This window comes from Megalobrama amblycephala, linkage group LG1, assembly GCF_018812025.1.
Source record: "Megalobrama amblycephala isolate DHTTF-2021 linkage group LG1, ASM1881202v1, whole genome shotgun sequence".
Lineage (NCBI taxonomy): Eukaryota > Metazoa > Chordata > Actinopteri > Cypriniformes > Xenocyprididae > Megalobrama > Megalobrama amblycephala.
Window position 1 is genome coordinate 71,973,404 of NC_063044.1, and position 23,971 is coordinate 71,997,374.

The 23,971-nt window shown below is 43.9% G+C and overlaps 1 protein-coding gene across 1 annotated transcript in view; it reads left to right on the plus strand.

The window, feature by feature from the left end:
• The window catches only part of LOC125248623 (complement C3-like), a 66,815-nt gene that overhangs the window by 13,148 nt on the left and 29,696 nt on the right, over nucleotides 1-23,971 (plus strand). Inside the window, 9 exon segments of the mRNA XM_048160664.1 lie at nucleotides 13,175-13,277; nucleotides 13,361-13,463; nucleotides 14,931-15,046; nucleotides 15,141-15,284; nucleotides 21,040-21,258; nucleotides 21,357-21,554; nucleotides 22,875-23,033; nucleotides 23,127-23,256; nucleotides 23,807-23,848. Coding sequence (XP_048016621.1) covers nucleotides 13,175-13,277; nucleotides 13,361-13,463; nucleotides 14,931-15,046; nucleotides 15,141-15,284; nucleotides 21,040-21,258; nucleotides 21,357-21,554; nucleotides 22,875-23,033; nucleotides 23,127-23,256; nucleotides 23,807-23,848 — 1,214 coding nt within the window.

Below are 23,971 nucleotides of genomic sequence, written 5' to 3' on the forward strand. Positions count from 1 at the left end.
CACGAACTACATTACCCATACTCACCTCGTGGACTCATTATCCTTGTTTCATTGCACCCAGCTGTCTAGTGTTTGTTCATTAGTGTCTGTCTATTTATACCTGGTTTGTCTCTGCTCTGGTCATGGTGTCTTCATTCTTGGTTCCCGAGTCTCTGTTTTGGTTTGCTTTGTTTTTTCATTCATGTCATTGTTTTGTTTGGACTGTCTCCCTGGATTTTTGACCATTGCCTGTTATAAGGATTACGTTTCTGGATTTCCCCAATAAATACCTGCAATTGGACCTACCCTGTTTGTCTTCGTGTGTGCCGTGACAGAAGACACCATCAATTTAGGATCCAGCAGGATGGGGATTTGGATCACTCCTCCAGCCACGGTGAGGGAGCGGATGGCTCTTGTTCGGGCGGTGCTGGCTCTGCGACAGGAGGGAGAAGAGGTAGGAGGTTTTGCCCAGTTTTTCTGGACCATGGCGAGAGGGCTGCGCTATAATGATGAGGCGCAAAAAGGGATTTTCAATAGGTGCCTCGATGACCCGCTACCTCAGTGTGAGTTGGAGGGGCTCCAGACCCTGGATTTTTGGGGCTTTGTCGGCTATCTCTCCCACAAGAGTCGTTTGGCAACACATGCTCAGCCAGAGTCCGCTCCAACCCGTGAATCTGCTCCAGAGCCCGCTCCAGCCTGTGAGGTCGCTCCAGAGTCCACAGAGGAGGTGGGCACAGGTTCACCGCCTAACTCACGGAGAAGGAAGAGGAGGAGGAGAAAGGCTTCAGTCAGTTCTCAAGGCCTGGAGGTCTTCCCGGAGCCCGCTCCAGCCAGTGAGTCCACTCCAGAGCCCGCTCCAGCCAGTGAGTCCACTCCAGAGCCCGCTCCAGCCAGTGAGTCCACTCCAGAGCCCGCTCCAGCCAGTGAGTCCACTCCAGAGCCCGCTCCAGCCAGTGAGTCCACTCCAGAGCCCGCTCCAGCCAGTGAGTCCACTCCAGAGCCCGCTCCAGCCAGTGAGTCCACTCCAGAGCCCGCTCCAGCCAGTGAGTCCACTCCAGAGCCCGCTCCAGCCAGTGAGTCCACTCCAGAGCCCGCTCCAGCCAGTGAGTCCACTCCAGAGCCCGCTCCAGCCAGTGAGTCCACTCCAGAGCCCGCTCCAGCCAGTGAGTCCACTCCAGAGCCCGCTCCAGCCAGTGAGTCCACTCCAGAGCCCGCTCCAGCCAGTGAGTCCACTCCAGAGCCCGCTCCAGCCAGTGAGTCCTCTCCAGAGCCCGCTCCAGCCAGTGAGTCCTCTCCAGAGCCCGCTCCAGCCAGTGAGTCCTCTCCAGAGCCCGCTCCAGCCAGTGAGTCCTCTCCAGAGCCCGCTCCAGCCAGTGAGTCCTCTCCAGAGCCCGCTCCAGCCAGTGAGTCCACTCCAGAGCGCGCTCCAGCCAGTGAGTCCTCTCCAGAGCCCGCTCCAGCCAGTGAGTCCTCTCCAGAGCCCGCTCCAGCCAGTGAGTCCTCTCCAGAGCCCGCTCCAGCCAGTGAGTCCACTCCAGAGCCCGCTCCAGCCAGTGAGTCCACTCCAGAGCCCGCTCCAGCCAGTGAGTCCGCTCCAGCCAGTGAGTCCACTCCAGAGCCCGCTCCAGCCAGTGAGTCCACTCCAGAGCCCGCTCCAGCCAGTGAGTCCACTCCAGAGCCCGCTCCAGCCAGTGAGTCCACTTTGGGTGAGCCACCGCCTCACCCTCATAAGCGGAGGAGAAGGAGAAGGGCTTTCTCCGTCCTACAAGGCCTGGAGACCACTCTGGTGGTTGTTCGTGGGTTCCCGAAGCGCCTTGCCCTGCCGCCTGAGCAGCCCGAGCCTGCTGCCATCACCGAGCTGTCCGCTCTCCCTGATACGGCCACGGAGCACCCTTGGTCTGCCCTGCCGCCACTGCCCAGATCTTCTGTCCTGCCGCCGTCATCCAAGCCTTTTGCCCTGCCGCCACCGCCCAGGTTTTCTGCCTTGCCACCACTGCCCAGGCCATCTGTACCGCTGGAATCTGCCTGGTCAGTTCCTCCGGCACCACCCTGGCAATCAGCCAGGACTCCAGATCCGCTGGAACCAGCCTGGTCATTTCCTACAGCACCACCCTGGCTCTCAGCCAGGACTCCAGACCCGCTGGAACCAGCCTGGTCAGTTCCTCCAGCACCGCCCTGGCAATCAGCCAGGACTCCAGACCCGCTGGAACCAGCCTGGTCAGTTCCTCCAGCGCCACCCTGGCTCTCAGCCAGGACTCCAGACCCGCTGGAACCAGCCTGGTCAGTTCCTCCAGCACCGCCCTGGCTATCTGTTGGGCACCCTGGATCTGGCCCGCCATCCCTCCCCCTGATCCTCCTCCTGTCCACCTCCCTCCTGAGTTTTTGTGTTTTTGTTTTTGTGTGTCTGGTGGAGCGTCTGGTAGCCGCTCCTTTGAGGGGAGGTAATGTCACGATCATTACTGGGAGTGCCCTTGTCTGCCACCAGAGGGCACTCCAACCCTGACTGTTTCCATCCTGGACTTTGGTTTTCACCCCACGAACTACATTACCCATACTCACCTCATGGACTCATTATCCTTGTTTCATTGCACCCAGCTGTCTTGTGTTTGTTCATTAGTGTCTGTCTATTTATACCTGGTTTGTCTCTGCTCTGGTCATGGTGTCTTCATTCTTGGTTCCCGAGTCTCTGTTTTGGTTTGCTTTGTGTTTTCTTTCATGTGATTGTTTTGTTTGGACTGTCTCCCTGGATTTTTGACCATTGCCTGTTATAAGGATTACGTTTCTGGATTTCCCCAATAAATACCTGCAATTGGACCTACCCTGTTTGTCTTCGTGTGTGCCGTGACAGCATCATCTAATTAAATATGAATTAATTTATATACATTTCAAGAACCAAAAACTGAACAATAATAATAACATATATTTCTAGGAATAACATGTTGTGCAAAATCAGGCAAATGATATATTAACAAACCTCTCAGGAATAAAACTGTAAGGTTTAGTAAATATTTGTGGCCTAGTGCATGAGGAAAAAACTTCAAATTATATTTATCAGATATTAGATATTTCAGTGAAATCTACAGACACAAATACATAAAATGCATAACATTTCCTCCCACCAATCAGAAACAAGTCATGACACATGACACATAGCCCAAAATCTCAAAATTGACCAGTGCATGACAAAACTGCTTTGCCTGTAGTAAAGAAATTTGTAAGAAGTCTTGAATCCAACTTTCAATGATACAGAATCATATTGGCCCATCTCTGTACATTGTCATGTTCACATTTCATGTTTCATGTTCACTTTGGCCTCTCTCTTTAAAAAATAAAAATAAAAAAAATAACGAGAGGTGTGTCCCAATTCAGAGGCTGCATCCTTCGAAGGCTGCATCTGAAAGCCAGTTGTGCCACAACGAAGGCTCCTGCAAGCGGAAAATGGAGGATACAACAGATGGATCCTTCACAGTCTAGCATACCCAAGAATTAATTGTGTGCTGGTGACAGGAATGTTTTAGCGAAATAGCTGGATTACACTTTTAAAGGTACTTGAATATCTAATGATACAAAAAAAAAAAAAACATGTTTACACAGTTTGTGTTTTCAGGCAGTACAAATCCTGTACAAACTGCCACTCATCAATGGCAGCTGTCACAGGTGCTAGGCAACAAGAACAATCCTCCATAGGGTAGCCCAGAGGTCTTCAATCCTGCTCCTGGAGGACGACTATCATGCAGAGTTTAGTTCCAACCCAAACACACCTGAATCAGCTCATCAAGCTCTTCAGGATCACTTGAAAATACAAAGGCAGGTGTGCTGAAGCAAGTTGGAACTAAACTCTGCAGGACAGTGGCCCTCCAGAGCATGATTAAAGACCTCCACAGCTAACAGATTTTTGTTATAAGAACAAGTTGGTTCTTGGAACGTAAAAAAAAAAAAAAATGTCCAGTCCCTTTTCAAGGGAACTCACTCAACATCAAACAGAGTGGGAATACCTCTGATTGCATCATGAAACATGCATAGAATCAGTCCAATAGCATGACGAAACATCATAGGTGGGTGACGTCATCAACCAGGAAACTATAAAGCATATCTAGACCAAACAGTGTCTTCAGCAAGCGCTATATGTGAATTGTATGTCCTAATTATTGTTTGTCTGTCTCAATATCCAGGGCCGGCACAAGCTCAACTGCCACTTTAGGCAAAACACTGTCATGTTGCCCCCACTTCACACTCACAATTAAACTCAATCTTTGAGATGTATGTGAAAGACTGGAGGTTGCACTAAAATAAAAGCATGTACATGCATGTTTTCGGATATCTTTTTTTTCTATTCTGCAATGTAAAAAAATAAATAAATAAATAAATCAGCACGCAACCACTAGCTGCACTAGCTAATAGGCACGTGCCGGCCCTGGCAAAATATACAGCCATATCACATGGCTACAAGTGTGATATTGTGTTTATGCAACAGTTCGACGGCACGAGTGTGTACATAAATAAATACAATGGAGTGTCTTAAAAACCCTCTTTTGTGCAGAACTACTTCCTCCGCCATGGATTCAAATCTAAAGTTGTCAGTTTAACCCTCTGGAGTCTGAGGCTGATTTGGGGCCTGGAGAAGTTTTGACATGCCCTGACATTTGTGCTTTTTTCAGTTGTTCATAAACACAAAAGTGTCACTACACTGTATTCAGCAACAAATGTGGAATCAACAAACCGTTCAAAACCCAGTACCAAGCATTGTTCATGGCTTTTGCCTTTGCTTGTGCTTCTTCACCTTGGACTGAGTCAGCAGACCATCATCCTGCCTGCAAGCGAAACCTCTTCAAGAACTCACTTAAACACCCTGCAAGAACCTTCGTCGAACTTTGCAGAAGAAGACTCGCTCAAGGTATTTAGTTCCAAGAACTCCTCAAGACTGCGAGCGAAATCCATGCTGCAACGCGTAACCCTGCAACCACTTAACGGAGATTCCATTTCCTGAAAAGCCAACTATTTCCCCACGGAACGCCATTCTTCAGAACTCTTGAACAGCACCGCAAAGATTCATTCAACTCCGTCACGAAAGGAACACTTACAGGAGCATCCAAACAGGTAACACAGGTCTCCTAATTTTGCTGAGCTGGTGCAGTTTTTTTTAAAGCAAATTAAACTGTGGTTGAATTGCTAGTATATATTCATTCTCTCAGGTTACAGTCAAAGAATATTGTCAAAGCTAGACAATTGGGGACTTCATTCACCTCCCGATAACAATCTCACAATTTCCCTGTAACTGTATCAATGAATGTGTTTGTGTTCTTCAAATTTGTGTGTGTGTATTAATTCAATTCAATTCAATTCAATTCACATTTATTTGTATAGTGCTTTTCACAATACATATCGTTTCAAAGCAGCTTTACAGAGAATGCATGTCAAAATTACAAGTTTAAGGCACAAACTAGATTAGTTCAATAAAGTCTCATTTGATTTTTCATGTATACAAGTGTCTTGTGCTGTGCTTGCCAAATTACTGCCTTGAACTTTCTAGATTTTGCTACCTGCTCATATCTTTAATCATAACTTTATATTATTACCAATGGCCACAGGATAATATTTTGTCAAGAATTGGTAAAATACCGTAACCTCAATTTTTCGGTGATCGAACAATTGATAAAGTGTTAAATATTAATTCTGAACCATTTACAGTTAATTTGGTTCTTATTCACTGTAATTTAATTACCTTTGGGTTATAACTGATTGAGTTAATTCTTACACTGTTTACATATGTCTGCTACCTGAACAGTCAGAAAGGAGTATGAAGCAGCTGAGAAAAGACAGAAGTATGTGCTCTGCAAAAAACGAATTGCTCGAACTGTCATAGACAGCATTCTTCAGAAAAATGTAAGTGCTATGCATACATTTGCATGCATACAACAAACTCTGCAACAACTGTGGTAAACTAAACCACTTAGCTAGATGCTGCAGGTCAGCACCTGCACAGCCAGTTGGTTTTAAAACATTCCACCAGCCCAGGGTCCAGCAAAAGGGTAGAATACATGAGCTAAATGCACAGAGGTTATGAGGATAATGTGCAGGACACTTTTTCTGTAACCCAGTTGAGTTCACCAATCAGAAGGGTGAGAGCTTTAATTGAATGTAAAAGTTGATATGGGCGCCAAATGTAATGTGATATCCAAACGGATGATGAATAATGCCAATCACACCATCCCTATCAACACAACAGAGAAAGTCAATCGCGTGGCTTATGTATGAGAGACAATCAACACTGTGGGAACGGCAGTTTTGCAGTGCATCCACGGCCAATCGGGATGTGAAACCTCTTCTCGGTTTACAGGATAGCATCGCTATGGGACTTATCCAGCTGGGGCCTGATGTACACATGATACGTCTGGGTATGCTCTTTGATGACAATCTTTCATTTGAAGGCCATGTTACTAGCATCTGTAAAACCGCATTCTTCCATCTTAAAAATATATCTAAACTATGACATATGCTCTCAATGAAAAATGCTCTCAATTATCAATGTAAAGCTGCTTTGACACAATCTGCATTGTAAAAAGCGCTATATAAATAAAGGTGACTTGACTTGACTTGACTTAAGCACCTGAGGTATGTGAATACAGAGATCTTTTTCATTGTGAAGTCATTGGCAGCCTTCCAGTTGTATATCATCTGAGACTGGATAACACCGTGAGCCGGGTAATTTGTTCACCCCGAAAAATACCAATGGCAATGAAAGAAAAAGTGAAAGCAGAATTGGTTCGCATGACTGAACTGGGCATGATAACACCTGTAACTGTGGTAATGGAATGGATATCAGCCATGGTGGCAGCAAAGAAAAAAGATGGGTCAGTCAGGATTTGCATAGATCCAGTACATCTTAACAAAGCCATCCTCAAACCTAGGCATCCCCTAAAAACAATTAAACAGATCATTGCAGATATGCCTGGTGCTAAAGTGTTTACCACTCTGGATGCCAAATGCAGATTTTGGCAAATTCCCCTTGATGATGTCTCATCCAAATTAACCACATTCATGTCTCCGTTTGGCCATTACAGGTTATTGAGGATACCATATGGAATCTCAAAAGGCAGTGAGGTCTTTCAGAGATCGATGGAGCAGCTGTTTGCTGGACAGGCTTGTGAAATTGTAGTTGACAACAACCTTATTTGGGGCTGGACGCATGAAGCACACAATGAGTGCTCATGAAAGGTACAGAACAAAATTTGCACCATCAACATGAAACTCAACCCTGACAAATGCAGATTCAAAGTCAATTCGGTCCAATACGTTGGTCACTTGCTAACTGCAGATTATGTCAAACCTGACCCTGAAAAAAACTAAAGCAGGATGTGACATGCCAACAACTCAGGACAAACAAGCATTACAGCAGTTTCTGGGCATGACAAATTACATGTCAAAACATATTCCCTAATACAGTGACATCACTGGTCCTTTGAGACAGTTGCTTAATCTGGATTCAGAGTGGTGCTGGCATGAGACTCATGAGGAGGCTTTCACAAGACTGAAACCCCCCAGTTCTGCAGTATTTTGAAGTTGGGAGTTTGAAGTTCAGATGAGCGAAAGTAGATCTGTTCGGATATCTAGAGACAACACACTGTCCACTGTGGTTCTCCCTTACTCATCCAGCTCCTCTTGGGCTAGACGCTATGGTACAGTCATGGCTGAGGCTATGTCTCTACGCTTTTCCCCTGATCGCTCTGCTCCTGGGAGTTCTGGAGAGAATTCACCAGGATGGGGTTATTCTTCTGCTAATAACCCTGTACTGGCCAGCCCGAGTATGGTTCTCAGAACTTGTGTCTCTCCTTGAAGGCTATCCTCTGGAGATTCTGATCAGGAGGGACCTTCTTTCTCAGGCGAAGGGGTTGGTTCTTTATCCCCATCCAGAGCTGTGGCTTGGAATCTGAGGGGGCCCAGCTCATCTCTCAACTGTCAACCATTCTCCACTCCAGAGCTTGGTACAGAAATCATTTGGACCCAGTTAACTGCCCAGTGGGTGCAGTGCTGGAGTTCCAGCAGGAGCGATTCTCAGCAGGGTTATCCCCCTCCACAATAAAGGTGTATGTGGCGGCCTTAGCAGATTACCACACTCCTTTGGCTGGTGTCTTTTGGGAGACAGGCTCTAATGACCTATTTCCTTCATCGTACTTTGAGGGCCTGGAACCTGGCCATTGTATTATAATGCCTTTATTTGGCTCTCTTTGAGCCTATTGGGCAAGTTTCTGAGAAATTTCTCACTCGTTACCTTGTCTCTCAAAAGAACTGGAGACATTCAAGCCCTCTGTTTTTCCCTCATGTCTGGAATTTGTGCCTGGTATGGTAAAGTCTGGTATGTTCAGAAGGTTCCTACTAATAATATAATGTAATAATCTATCGTACTGCAGGCCTTATGTCCTCCTCCTTTCAGGATGTCAGACCAAGAGAAACTATATCTGCTCTGCCCAGTTTGGGCTTTAAATGCTTATGTCCAAAGAGCTGCCCTGTGGAGAAAGTCTGAACAACTGTTTGTTTGTTTTGGTTCACCCAGGAAGGGGTTCTCTGCATCTAAGCAGAGAATAAGCAAGTGGGTGGTCGAGGCTATCTCACTTCCTTATGAGTCGGCTGGTCAGCCTTCACCTTTGGCTGTACGGGTCCACTCTACCAGGAGTAAGGCTGCTTCTAAAGCATTACTGTCAGGAGATTTTTACCAAGATGTTTGTGATGTGGCTGGCTGGTCCTCGGCGCACACATTCGTGAGGTTTCTATGACCTTGACCTTGGTTCCACTCCAGGGGCGCGGGTGCTCTCGTCTTAGTGTGCGCATACGATTTCACCCGGACAGGCACTTGCATGGGTATAGCATTCCAACAGTGTTGCGACGCAGTGCAAGTTCCCTCGAAAGGGAATTTCTCAGTTAATGATGACTTATGATATACATATGATATATGCATGACTTGTTTTAGCCTATCAGAAGCTAACACTGTTTAGTCTGGGTATGCTTCAGTTTCCTGGTCGATGACATCACCTGCCTATGATGTTCCATCACACCATTGGACTAATTACATACATGCTTCACGATGCAATCACATAGAGGCATTCTCACAGCGTTTTGACTCAGCATCTTGTTCCCTCTTCAGGGAATTGACATTTTCTTGACAAAGGGACATTTTCTTTATGTTAGAGGAATGTGTTTTAAAAGGTATGATGTTCCTCAAACGTTCTCTCAACTTAATTTTGTAAAATTCCAAGAACATAAAAATATCCAGGGCCCAGTTGCATAAAGCATTTCCCCAAGTATAACATAAGGTTCGAAAAACTTCACCTTAAGCGTTACATGGAGTGAGCAGGTTCAATCCAAGTCTTCTAATGAGACATGACCATTTATCTGATAAAAAAAAAAAAAAAAAATTGTAATTTAGGCTTTTAATCATATAAATATTGATGAAATTACATATGTAGCACATATGGTCAACGGAAGCGCAAACGTGCGTGCATTACGTGCAAAAACAAACCTCTTTGGTTCTTACGCTTGCGCGTACTTTTGAGCTTCCGAAACAGTCTTATTCATATGGATGTCTTTCAATGAATGGACATAAATTATGAGAGAATATTAATAATATCTTTATTTGTTATTCAAATATGTATGAACATCATATGGGTTTGGAACGACATTAGGGTGAGTGAATGATGGCAGAAATCGTAATTCTGAGTAAACTATCAATTTGAGTTTCTCGTCTGGTCGTTTTTCATATTTGGTATTCTTTTTTGTTTTCCTTATCCATCTTATGTTGTTTTCTGTTAAAACATGTTGCGATTGGTATTAACAAATAACATGTCCATGGCAACAGTAGATTTTATAACAGCAAAACCTGGGTTGCTGTCATGAAACACTTAATAGTTCCCCTACCTAAGAGAACAGTTAAGGGATTATATACAACACCCTTAAGTCATTCCCTTAGTTAAGCGGAAATCATGCCTTAAGTGTCATACTTAAGGGAAAAACTTAAGGTGCTTTATGCAACCGGGCACAGTTTCCTTAATGTTAATAGAATGTTATTTAAAAGTTAGTTTAAAGGTTAGCTGATGTTCCTGAAACATTCTTTCAATCATTCAAACACCTGCTGTGAACAAGCACTGAAAGAAAGAGAAATAAGAACATAAACTATGACTTTCTTCAACCAGAGCCTTAGATTAAATTATCTGAAGTTAAAAAAAAAAAAAGCTTCCCTTATTACTAACCAGGTTGTTGATGTCTGTGAATGTATAAATAACACTGTTATCTTTCTGTTTAAAACATGTTTTGTGCCATTTATACACTCACATACATCAACATTTGGCATATAAAAACAACAATGGTGACATGCTTCATGCCAGCATACAAAACACATTCATGGCTTCCAGCATGCTTTGCAGCACACATAAATTATGCAGCTGAATTATTTTTTGATTGCCACCATTGTTGAGGTTTGTATGATGAGTCTTACACAAATCACTTCAGTGTTACAAATGATGGTTGATTTAATTACTTTCTTCTCAAAAAGTGCTTCAAGTTCAAAAGTAAGCAAAACTACAGAAAAAGTTGTTGTTTAAACTGTTATTTATTTTTTTTATCTACAAATAATGCATTTTTTCACTCAAAAACCAAAGGCCCATGATTGATCAGTTCAAAAAAAATAAATACAAAACCTGTCCTAATTGAAACAGACAAGTTGACAAAAAAATCCAATATTTGGTGATAATGTAGCATAAGAGATTTATAAGCAATTTTTTTGCATGCCGGTCATTTTTGACCAGAAACATCACAAGTGTTATAGGGTTTTCAACACAGCAAATATCGTATGACCTGAGAATATGCACACATAAGACACAAAAACTGCATAAGGAGACCAAGATTACCAGTGGCAGGTGAGTTAGCTTTATCAGCAAAAGCACCAATAATAATTGGAGCAATAATAATTATAATACTTAATACTATACCATACTACAAAACTATAGTACAATTAAACCAAAATACGAAAAAAGAAAACACCAGAGACAGATATTCAGTTATTTACCAAGAACACTGAAAACACAAAAACACCTAAGAAGATCAAATATAATACCAAATGGAGGTGGTTATTCACACCACGTCATATAAGTAAAATACAAAACAAAACAAATACAATATAAGCAGAACAAATACAGCATCGGCAAATACAAACAGTCAGAGGTGCATAAACACACAGGCTGCACATATTTTTTTTATTTATTTATATTTTTAACAATTACTTGTATATATGGGAGTTTACAACAATAACTACCACATTCGGTAAACCAACTCACACACACGTACATTTTCAAGACTTGCAACTGCATTTGCGGCGATGCCATTCTGTGTGAACAGAACAGACAGGACAACTGTTGTTTTCTGTAACGTAATACAGAGGATAATGTAATGAATATTATGGATTTTACACCTGCCAACAATATGTGAATGACAAACAACTGATGCACGTGCTGAGTTTAAAAAGTACTTATGAAAAAAATAGCATTTTTAAAAATATATAAGGTTTTGTTGACTATGTATTTTTTTACTTTTGAAATCTGAGGTAAATGCAACTCTGTCATCACCGGTGTATCTTTCATACTTCTCTTTGTGAGCAGTGGTGTAATGGCAATTTAAAATCACATCTTTCATTGCAGATTTCATTTCCAAATAAAACTGTGACATATCACTTCTGTTTGGACTTTATTTATCTTTTGCACTGTTTGTGCCTGCCTAGTTTGTTACCATAGTTACAGATTTGATTTCGCCATTTAGTTCAGTTCAGGTGTATGTGTGTTTAATTATCCTTGTTTGCAGTTGCATATACGTTTATTTGTGTTCATCTTTAGATGGTCTGGTCTTGTCTATGGCTATGTTGTGTTGCTTTGCTCTCTTGTACTTGGATTTACCTGTGGATATTATTAAACTGTTTTGAACTTGACCCTTCTTATTTGTTCTTAATATTACACAACTTGTGACAGAAGACCCGATCCAGAAATTATTGATTTTTTTTTTTTTTAACCATGGACAATCCTTCTGTTTTGCTGTGATGCCTTGAGCAAGGAAACCTCACATCTATCAAACTTCCCAGATGACTGCCTCTGCACGATTCTACATGCCAGCCTCAATGCTATCACAAAAGAGCCTCTGGAGAGCTTTGTTGATTATGTGGAGTAGGTGCTGGCATCCTATGGATCATCACTGACCATTGAACCAGCTGACTACAATATTAGCCCCGCTCCCAACCCAGTGTCGAGCCAGATTCCATCCCACTGCGAGGAGCTGCAGCACGAGCCCACCGCAGACAATGAGTCCACCTCTGCCGCGATGTTTGAGCCAGTGCCAGTTGGAGCAGAACATTGCCTCAGGGCCTGAGCTGTGAGAGTCTGACCAAGTGTGCGAGTTGGCTTTACCATCCATTGCCTTGGGAGTCCTGGTGGAGTACGAGGGTATGGAAGTGAGCCCCGCCCACTCTCCTGCCACTGATAGTGAGGTATCCACTGGATTTAATGAACAGTTGTTTTTCATTTGGAGAAGAGGTTTCTCTGCCTGCTTTGATCCCACCTGAATCAGAATCTTCTCCATCAGACCTGCAGTTCTAGCTATTGCCTGGATCGCCTTCCATTCCTACTGAAGGCCATTTCCTGGATCACACCACCTCCACCACCCTGGATTTTTTTTTTTTTTTTTTTTTTGGTCTCTCTCTTAGACTCTCATCCTCCACCTGAACCTCCTCCTCCATTCATTTGCCAGCATGAGGTCACGACTTTCCAGGAGGGGTGTAATGTCACATATGACTCCTGTTTGGACTTTCATTTGCATCATTTGTAACTGCCTAGTTTGTTACCGTAGTTACACATTGATTTCATCATTCAGTTCATGTGTTTACCAAGTTTAATTATCCTTGTTTTCAAGTTCATTTGTGTTCACTTTTAGTTTGCCGGGTCTCGTCTATGGTTACATTGTTGCTTTGCTCTCTTGTACTAGGATTTACCTGTGGATGTTCTTAAAACTTTATTCTTTAAACTCTATGTTCTTTAACTTTAAACTCTACCCTAACTGCTTCAGGTAGCCCTTCACTACAGACAGCATGGTGAGACAGTCAATCATGTAAATGTACAATATTCAAAACTTAAAAATGATAAGAATCACTATGTGTTCTTCCCAGGTATCTTAACGGCGAACAAGTGCGAGGTGTTGCATATGTGCTGTTTGGTATTGACATGAATGGTCAGAAAAGGGGAATCACTTCTTTGAAGCAACTGAACGACGTAAGTGAAAGAGTGAGATGTGTGAGTATAAGGAAAAAAGTAATGTATTATTTGGTACTACAGATTCACCTGTTTATTTGCAGTTGAATGGAGGAAAAGTTAGTTTAACTATGGCGGAGATGAAGAACGCCAGCAGCCTACTGGGATATTCTGTGTACGTCAAAGCATCAGTAATGACTGGCTCAGGTGGGCAAATCATTAGCCTTGATATGAGGCAAAATTATGTATTACATATTTAGAAAACTAACATGAGGATAATTCGGTCCCACTTTATATTAGGTGGCCTTCACTACTATGTACTAACATCAAAAACTAAGTACAATGTACTTATTGAGTTCATATTGAATTGCAAAACACTTTTGCAGCTATTGAGGTGGATATGGGTAAGGTTAGGGACAGGTTTGGTGGTATGGGTACGTTTAAGGGTAGGGTTAAGGTGTAAGGGATGGGTCAACAGTGTAATTATGAATGTAATTACAGAAATTAATTACAGATGTAATTACATGCAGGTGTTTTTAAAATATAAGTACAATGTTAAAACATGTATGTACACAATAAGTGCATTGTATCAAATGATTAATTTAAATGTAAGTACATAGTAGTTAAGGCCACTTAATATAAAGTGGGTCCAATAATTCTTGTCTCTTCAATATTTAAATTTGTTCTTTTTCAATTGACTTCTTTGTCATGCATGGCAAGCTTGTTTTGGCCAACAATTAAGATTTTATTTTAATAATTAGTGATTGTCAGGTTTGTGTTGAATGAAGCATGAGGACTTAATCACTGAGTAAAATAGGCTCTTTTACTAAATAAGAAATAAAAACACAACAAAAAATAACACCGAAGGGGACTAACACTCCTACAGGGTAGGACACAACAGGAACTGACAGGACATGGGTATATTCAACATCAATCTGGCACAAGACAAAGAACATGTGGAGAATAAACAGGAAAGCAAATGGGAGGATAACAAGGGAGAGTAGGTGAGGTAAATGAACAAATAATCAGGTAACAGAGGTGGCACATGGCATACAGAAACAAACAAAACAAAGCCAAGTGCTCATACAAAATAACGGCAAAATGAATGACAAAAAAATGACAAAATTAATATGCATGATGTGACATGGTGGAGCATTGCATGCATTAAATACCAGGAGGCGTTATTTAAGTGTCAAATGGCGTTTAGGAAATGGTGTAACAAAGCTTAAAATGACAATGCAATACACACAAATTCTAATCCTTATGGCTTTTGATACTAGCATGTTTATTTAGTTATTATAGTTCTCTATCACCTTCTGAAATGGAACTGCATACGTGTAATAAAATGGCCCTTTTTAATACCTGATATAAAGTGTGTTAGAATAATGTTTAGCAGCAGGGTAAGGACTAGGCAAGCTGGCAGAGAATGTTGATGAAATTCTTCCGAATACAGAGAGCAGAGACTGCAGTGCTGTTTAAATCCACTAGATGTTCTTAGAGTTTTAAATATTACTGTTTGGATTAGTTCAGCCTACAAAAGTAGTTTGTAAAGTGGTATATACTGGCCAGGCCCCCCAAGGCCCACTCATGGCACTGAAACTATAGCCTGTCCATAGTTTTTTTTTTTATTGTTTTGGGCTGTGTTTTTGTAATGTCTTAAGACTTTCTTCTCAGGTAGTGACCTTGTGGAAGCAGAGAAATCCGGCATTAAAATAGTGATGTCACCCTACGTGCTCTCCATCAGGGACACACCCAAGTATTTCAAACCAGGCCTTCCGCTAGGCATAGTGGTAAGTTTGAAATGCTGACATTTACTGCTTTATCTATGTTTGCATTTATTCTTTAAGTGAAATATTAGAGGAGAATTATTTATTTTTTGCTTAGGTTACAGTGAGTAACCAAGATGGATCTCCAGCCCCCAATATCCCTGTTAAACTCAACTTCCTTCAAAAACCAATTCAAACACACAGAGGCACTATCAGGGTCTCCATCAACATGCCTGATGAAGACAAGAATCAAATGTTGAAGGTACATTGAACACCACAGAAACTCATTCAAAGTTAGATTTTAAGTTAAGGTCCTTGACTCCATGACTCCACATAGGCATTTAAGACAGGACTAGTATACACTCTTAAGATGAGTTTTACAAAAGGGGGTTCCTTTTCAAGGGAACTCGCGTTGCGTCGAGATATTGACGCTTTGGGAACGCAACGCGTGATGTCGTCATGAAGCACATGTGAAATCCGTCCAATGGCGTGACGAGACGTCAGAGGCGGGTGACGTCACGACCAGGAAACTATAAAGCACACTCAAACAAAGCAGCGCTAGCTTCTGTGTCTTCAGTAGCGCTTTATGTGACTCGTTTGTCTTATTTGGTGTTGTTTGTGACTCTCTATATATCTATATATATCTTTATTATGGCGGATCAGCAGTTCAGACCGTGTGTTCATCCCTGCTCCACGTTTTATTACGAGTGGGGACACACATGGTCTTTGTGTTGCTTGTTTGGGAGCGGAGCATGCACGGTCAGCACTCGAGGGTGCTGGCTGTGAGCATTGTGAGCTGCTTCCTTTACGGACGCTCCGCTCCCGCCTGGCACTCTTTGAGGAGGGCGCTCAGGCTCGCGGTCCTCAGGGTTCGGGTCCCGCTGTTGCCGAGGCACAGCGTCGGTCTAGATCTTGGGGGTCGCAAATGGATTTATCAGAGGGGTTTGAGACGGGCGCTGCCTTATCTCAGCCTTTACCTGATAGATCCAGTGCCTTTTCTCAGTGTTTGGAAGCACGCTCTGCGGTTCCTTCCACACTGGATCAGGCACCGGTGCTCGAAGCGTACAGCTCTGAGGAGTTGGATGTGGAGAGCATCGATGCAGCGGAGAGTGTGGACTCGCCATCCCACTCTCCGGCTTATGAGGAGTTGGTGGAGGTTGTTACTCGCGCTGTTGCTAGATTAAATCTTGACTGGCCAGCAGAAAGGCAGGACGTTCGTCCCAAAAGCAAATTAGATGAACGCTTCCTGCCCTCGCGAGCACAGCCTCCGCGTCGGGGTCTCCCGTTTTTTCCAGATCTCCACACCGAGGTGTCGAGATCTTGGAAGAAACCAGCCTCGTATCGTGTGCATAGTGCTCAGACCACGCACTATGCATCGATAACGGGGCTTAAAGAGCACGGTTATGGGGCGATGCCTAAAGTGGAGGAGACGCTCGCAAGCTATCTTTCTCCACAGTCAGCATAGTCCCTAAAGGCCCCGACGCTGCCCACTAAACCAGTCAGAGTCACATCTGGTTTGGTGGGCAAAGCTTATACAGCTTCTGGTCAGGCGGCAGCATGTCTTCACACCATGGGCGTGCTGCAAGCCTACCAGGCTGAATTATTGGGGGATATTGATGAGAACGGGGGCATTTCGCCCGACGTAGTCGATGAGCTACGTCGGGCTGCAGATTTATCTCTCCGTGCCACCAAAGAAATGGCCAAATCTGTAGGCCGCGCTATGGCAGCTCTAGTGGCCACGGAGAGACACCTATGGCTGAATCTTAGTTCCATCAAGGATAAAGATAAAAACTTCCTTATGGACGCCCCGCTTGCGCCCCCTGGCCTTTTCGGCGACGCCGTCAACACTGTCGCCGAGAGGTTTCAGGAAGCTAATAAGCAAGCGGCGGCGTTCCAGAAGCTCCTCCCCCGTAGATCTCATATCCCCGGGGCTGCTCAGCAACACCAGTAGCCCCAAACATCAAAAGCCAGCTCCTCACAGCAACACCGTGCCACTCAAAAACAGAGCGTCACTACCCGTGCTCCTCCTCAAAGATACGGGGGGTCGGGTGGTCGTGCTCAGCCGCAACCTTCAAGGGGTAGGACAGATCTGAGGAATGTCATTATCGCCAAGAAGGCTGCGGCGAAGAAGTCCTGACGCCACGAGTATCAGGACTCTGAGGGCAGCCCCCTCTGGAGGGAAATGGTGTACACCTCCTCTTACGGTGCCCAGTTCCCTTCAGTGCCCTCAGGGGGCCGTTCTGCTAACCCTGCCACCTCGTGTGTTTCAGGGCGCAGTGGTTCCCAGAGAGCATTTATCCATGTGTCCGCCCGGAAACGTAGCGGCACTGGGGTGCTCGCTCCCTCTGAGGAGGGTCTCAGAACAGTCAATTCTGGTGCCCCCTGCCGGTGCGCCGCTTCAGGGCACCGAATTGATTGTTCAAATTACACCAGAGGCCAGTCTCGAGAGACTGGTTCCCTTAGTAGAATATCTGACAGCGTGGAAACTACTGCCAAATATTTCTCAATGGGTCCTGCGTACAATCGAAAGAGGTTATGCCATTCAGTTCGGGTCTCGCCCGCCCAGGTTTATGGGGGTCCTTCCCACAGTAGTGGGTCCCGAATTATTAGCAGTTGCTCTGGTCATATGGAGCACATTTGGACCAGTTCCAAAGACTCAATCTTGGAAAAGGGGGCCATAGAATATGTACTCCCAGCCAACAGAGAGAGCGGCTTTTACAGCCGGTACTTCATAGTTCCAAAAAAGGATGGGGGGTTGCGTCCCATTTTGGATCTGCGTCTGCTGAACCAGTCAGTGATGAAGCTCAAATTCAAAATGTTGACTTTACGACAAATCGTGTCACAAATCAGGTCCGAGGACTGGTTTGTCACGATCGATCTCAAAGACGCGTACTTCCACATCTCCATCCTTCCACATCACTGGAAGTTCCTAAGGTTCGCTTTTGGGGGCAAAGCTTACCAGTATCGGGTTCTTCCGTTCGGCCTAGCACTTTCACCCCGCACTTTCACCAAATGTATGGATGCAGCCCTGGCACCTCTTCGTCTTCAGGGAATTCGCATCCTCAACTATATCGACGATTGGCTAATATTAGCGCAATCACAGCAGTTAGCGATTCGGCATCGAGATGTCGTCCTCGCTCACATGGGAAAGTTGGGGCTCAGGTTAAACGCCAAAAAGAGTGTGCTTTCTCCGGTTCAGAGGACCACTTTTTTGGGCGTGGTTTGGGACTCAGTAACGATGCAGGCGCGTCTTTCGCCTGCTCGTATAGAATCGATCCTTTGTACCGTAAACCGAATGAAGCTAGGCCAGTCACTCACTGTGAAACAGTTTCAGAGACTATTGGGGCTGATGGCAGCAGCGTCCAACGTGATTCCGTTTGGCCTGCTGTACATGAGACCCCTACAGTGGTGGCTCAGAACCAGGGGGTTCTCTCCGAGGGGGAATCCTTTTCGCATGATCAAGGTCACGCGGCGATGCTTACGTGCCCTCGACATGTGGAAGAAACCCTGGTTTCTATCCCAAGGCCCGGTGTTGGGAGCTCCTTGTCGTCGCAAGATGCTAACGACAGATGCTTCCCTCACGGGTTGGGGAGCGATCCTGGATGGACGCTCAACTCAGGGTCTGTGGAGCAGACATCACCTCTCCTGGCACATCAACTGCCTGGAGATGATGGCTGTTTTTCTGGCTCTCAAGAATTTTCTCCCAGACCTCAGGGGCCACCATGTTCTTGTCCGGTCAGACAACACATCGGTGGTTGCCTACATAAATCATCAGGGGGGTTTGCGTTCTCGCCAGCTTTACAAACTGGCTCACCAAATTCTCCTGTGGTCCCAAGGGAAATTGTTGTCACTTCGTGCAGCCTATATTCCGGGGGTCCAGAATATCGGAGCAGATGTCCTGTCGAGGCAGGGGCTGAGGCCGGGGGAATGGAGGCTCCATCCCCAGGTGGTGGAACAAATTTGGGGGGTATTTGGAAAGGCTCAGGTGAACTTGTTTGCGTCTCGGGAGACGTCTCACTGTCCACTTTGGTTCTCCCTCACGCATCCAGCTCCTCTAGGGCTGGATGCCATGGTACAGACGTGGCCGAGGCTTCGTCTGTACGCTTTTCCCCCGATCGCTCTGCTCCCGGGAGTCCTGGAAAGAGTTCGCCAGGACCAGGTCCGGCTCATCTTGATAGCCCCTTGTTGGCCGGGCAGAGTATGGTTCTCAGACCTAATATCCCTTCTCGATGGCTCTCCTTGGAAGATTCCGATCAGGAGGGATCTCCTGTCTCAGGCGGGGGGCTCAATATTTCACCCTCGCCCAGAACTTTGGAGCCTGTGGGCTTGGCCTCTGAGGGGGCTCAGCTCATAGACTCTGGTCTTTCAGCCGAGGTTGTTAGTACCATTCTTCATTCTAGGGCTCCCTCCACGAGGAAGTTATATGCGCTGAAATGGAAGCTTTTCACTGCTTGGTGTACTGTTCGTCAGTTGGACCCAGTTATCTGTCCTGTTGGTTCAGTTCTCGAATTTTTGCAGGAGAAGTTCTCTGCAGGGTTATCTCCCTCCACCCTTAAAGTTTATGTGGCGGCCATTGCGGCTTACCATGTACCTTTGGCTGGGGTATCACTGGGGAGGGACCCTCTGATCACCCGCTTCCTTCGTGGCACTCTGAGACTGAGGCCTGCGGTACGCTCGAGGGTTCCGGCGTGGGATTTGGCCGTGGTGCTCCAGGGCCTTTCCCTAGCTCCCTTTGAGCCTATTGAGGAGGTGCCAATTAAGTTTGTCACTTTAAAAACTCTTTTCCTCCTCGCTATTTCTTCTCTCAAGAGAATTGGGGATTTGCAAGCTCTTTCGGTGTCTCCGTCGTGCTTGGAATTTTCACCTGGTATGGTTAAAGCTTTCCTTTATCCCAGACCTGGGTACGTCCCTAAGGTCCCCACTAATGTGGCCAGACCCATTGTACTGCAAGCCTTCTGTCCTCCCCCTTTTAGGGATTCAGACCAGGAACGCTTCAATCTGCTTTGTCCTGTTCGGGCATTAGACACTTATGTACACAGAACTGCCCTGGGGCGTAAGTCAGAGCAGTTGTTCGTATGTTTTGGGTCCCCTAGTGTTGGGGCCCCAGCGTCTAAGCAGAGAATGAGTAAGTGGGTAGTTGAGGCTATCTCACTTGCGTATGAGTCGGCCGGGCTTCCTTCCCCTTTGGCAGTCCGGGCCCACTCCACTAGGAGTATGGCGGCTTCTAAGGCTCTGCTTTCAGGAGTATCCTTACAAGACGTTTGTGATGCGGCAGGCTGGTCCTCACCACATACATTCGTCAGGTTTTATGACCTTGACCTTGGCTCCACTCCTGGGGCCAGGGTTCTGTCTAGTGCTGACGAGTCACATTAGACAGGCATTGGTCAATATGGCTGCGTGGGTATATACGTTCCCAAAGCGTCAATATCTCGACGCAACGCGAGTTCCCTTGAAAGGGAACGTCTCAGTTACTTATGTAACCTTAGTTCCCTGAAGAGGGAACGAGACGTTGCGTCGCCCTGCCATACTTCCTGCATGCTTGTCAGCGACTACTTCAGACTCTTGAAGCTAGCGCTGCTTTGTTTGAGTGTGCTTTATAGTTTCCTGGTCGTGACGTCACCCGCCTCTGACGTCTCGTCACGCCATTGGACGGATTTCACATGTGCTTCATGACGACATCACGCGTTGCGTTCCCAAAGCGTCAATATCTCGACGCAACGTCTCGTTCCCTCTTCAGGGAACTAAGGTTACATAAGTAACCGAGACGTTTCACAGTGATGCCACAGAAGAACCATGTTTGATTCTCCAAAGAACTTTTCGGTGAACAGCTCTTAAAAGAGCCACTTCTTCTTAGATCCAAGAATATTTTAATAATCTAAAGAAACTGTTATAAAGAACTTTTTGTGCAGTGGAAAGGATCATTACAGACAGGTTTTTTGTGGAACCATAGCTGACAATTAAGACCTTTTTTTATATATGTGTGTCTTATTTTGGTAAATATGTCCATACATTTGCAGGTAGAAACAGCACTTCCTGGTTTGAATGCAGCAAATCAGGCTGTACAGGAGATGACTCTGGAGCCATATTTAGGTTTTGACGGCTACAGTAAGAACTACCTGCACATCTCAGTGGGCGACAATCAAGTGGTGGTGGTGGGCAACAGTCTTAACATCAAATTGTACATCAAAACAGCCTCGCCAGAACACAGAAAGCTTGTGAAGCAGCTGACATATGTTGTGAGTGTTGGACATTTTGGGAAGCACTATACATGATTGCAGTACAGCAGTCTATATGTAAACAATGCTCTCTCTCTCTCTCTCTCTCTCTCTCTTAGGTAATGAACAAAGGGAAAATAATAACAGCTTCTAGGGTAGATGTATGCCAAACTGACACAAATATTCCATTACTAGTTACCACAGAGATGTTACCTTCATTCAGGCTGGTGGCGTACTATGTTTTGCCATGGCGACTACATGCAGGAGTGGTGGCAGACTCAGTGTTTGTGGATGTGGAGAATCAGTGTGTAGGCTCAGTAAGTTTTAATCTAAAAACTATGAAGAATATATATAGCCTATTCATAGTAGAGTGCAATAGTGCCTAATAGTACATAATTACAAACTTTTATTTGGAGCAAAAAATATTTGAAAATCGGAAAGACAAGATACAAGATGATCCATCTATCTATACATATATACACATTGTTGGGGGTAATGCATTACAAGTAACTTGAGTTACGTAATCAGATTACTTTCTCAAGTAACTAGTAAATTAATGCATTGCTTTTTCAATTTACAACAAAATCATCTTACTTTTTCAAATAAGTTATTCAAGTTACTTTTTTCACATTTATTGACTGACAGCTCTCCTGTTCCCATGTTTAGAGAAATAAAGTGAAGTGTGCTGTGTGAACATGATGGTTATTCTAGACTAAATGTGAACATGCATTTTCTCATCCCACTTGCACAAAAATATTCTTCCAAATGAATAAAAACAGTGAAATGCAATTTCAGAATTTTACAAACCTGTAATAATTTACTTTATTAAATTACAGATATACTTTATGTATTTCATCTCACTTTATTAACCAGTGTCTTTGCCGCTGACCTTCAATGATCTAATTTAACCATACTAAAAACAAAAAATTAATTTAGGTTAGATTTAGAAATAAGAGTGTTGAACTTTCTTCTCCTGTATCCTATTCTTCAATCCAGAAGAGCAGCACAGCTGAAAGGTTTGCTTGAGAGGCGCCCTCTACTGTACAGACATAAATATGCATTTCCTTCGGCCTGAGGCTTATTCATTTCACGTTTGGTGGAAAAGGCCCTTAACATTTGACAGAAATATAACTTTTTTTTTTGTTATTAAAAAACAAACAAGCAGGCCCAGCCCAGATGATCAAAAGTAATGAAAACGTAATGTAATGCATTACTTTTCACAAAAAGTAACTAAGTAACGCAATTCATTACTTTTTTAGGGAGTAACACAATATTGTAATGCATTACTTTTAAAAGTAACCTTCCCCAACACTGTCTCTACATACATGTGTATATACATTATATTAATATAGTTTTCACCAAGAATTTAAGTCTAAATAATGTGAACAGATGGCATCAACAAGTGCATATAACATCCATTGAACAACTTCAGGTCTGTATTTAGAGGTTTATAAGTAAAGGTTTATTTAAACATTTAAAAATCAGTTTCCCTATTGGAAAAAAGTACAGTATTTTGCATAGTATTTTGTAAAGTATCTAGTAAAACAGTGTTGCTTGATATAGTGTTATACTTAGTTATACTTGCACAGATATGATACATCAATGTAATTCTTGCTGCTTAATTGTGATGGTTTTAGCTCAGTTTAGGACCAGTGGATGGAGAAAAACTCAATTCGTACTCACCAGGCAGAAGGTTTAAATTTCAAGTGAAGGGTGACCCTGGAGCAAAGGTTAGCCTGGTGGCTGTGGATAATGCCATCTTTCTGCTGAGTAAAAACCGCCTGACGCAGAGAAAGGTCATTTACAATACACATTTCTCTTCATAAATGCAAGTCAAACAACTGGTTTTCTCCAGGAGATTCATGGATAATCATGACTCCTTCATTCAGGTGTGGGAGGCCGTGGGTCAGGGAGACATGGGCTGCACCGCAGGAGGAGGCCGGGATAGTATGGGTGTTTTCAGCGACGCGGGACTGGCGTTTTATTCCAGCACACGACCATCCACTTACTCTGGACCAGGTGCTTCACACACAGCATTCTTGCTCTGTTAATTTTAAAGATAAATAGATTAATTATATGTACAGTTAGATTATTTATAGTACACCTGGTTTATACCTGGTATATTTATATATTTATGTCTAAGTATGTAGCACAGTGGTCCTGCAAGGCATGCCATTTCATTCCACTGTATGTCCCCACATGTAGCTGAATGTCTTGACTAAAAAGATTCCATTAATTCCATTAGACTAGAAAAGACTGGCCACAGGTTCCCGGAGGACCGACTGATTGTTGTACAATACATATTTTTTTATGTAAACTAAATTTATGCACCAAGGAAAATTTACAAAGATTTAATGGGAGAAAAACTGACATATCAAATTGATTTCAGACATTTAAAAGTATACTTAAAATTATGTAGGGAGATTATACACAGCAGGTTGTGATGAGCGGGAATAACATTGCAACATAATATTGGTCCTGTGCTGATTTTACTTCCAGTCTAACCAAGAGAACGATGAATGGGTCTTCTTTTCTGATGTTTAAGCTTTCTTTTGATTTTATGTAATAGATAAAAACAGATCAACAAAATTGGAACAAAGAGAGAAGTTGGGTGAGTCAACAATCTTCACAATATCAGGAATGCTGAAATATCTAGTCATGAGAGCAGAATTTAGCTTTACAGTACAAACTCGTACAAAGTACATGTTCCCTATGAAGAATAAAGTTAGTAGTC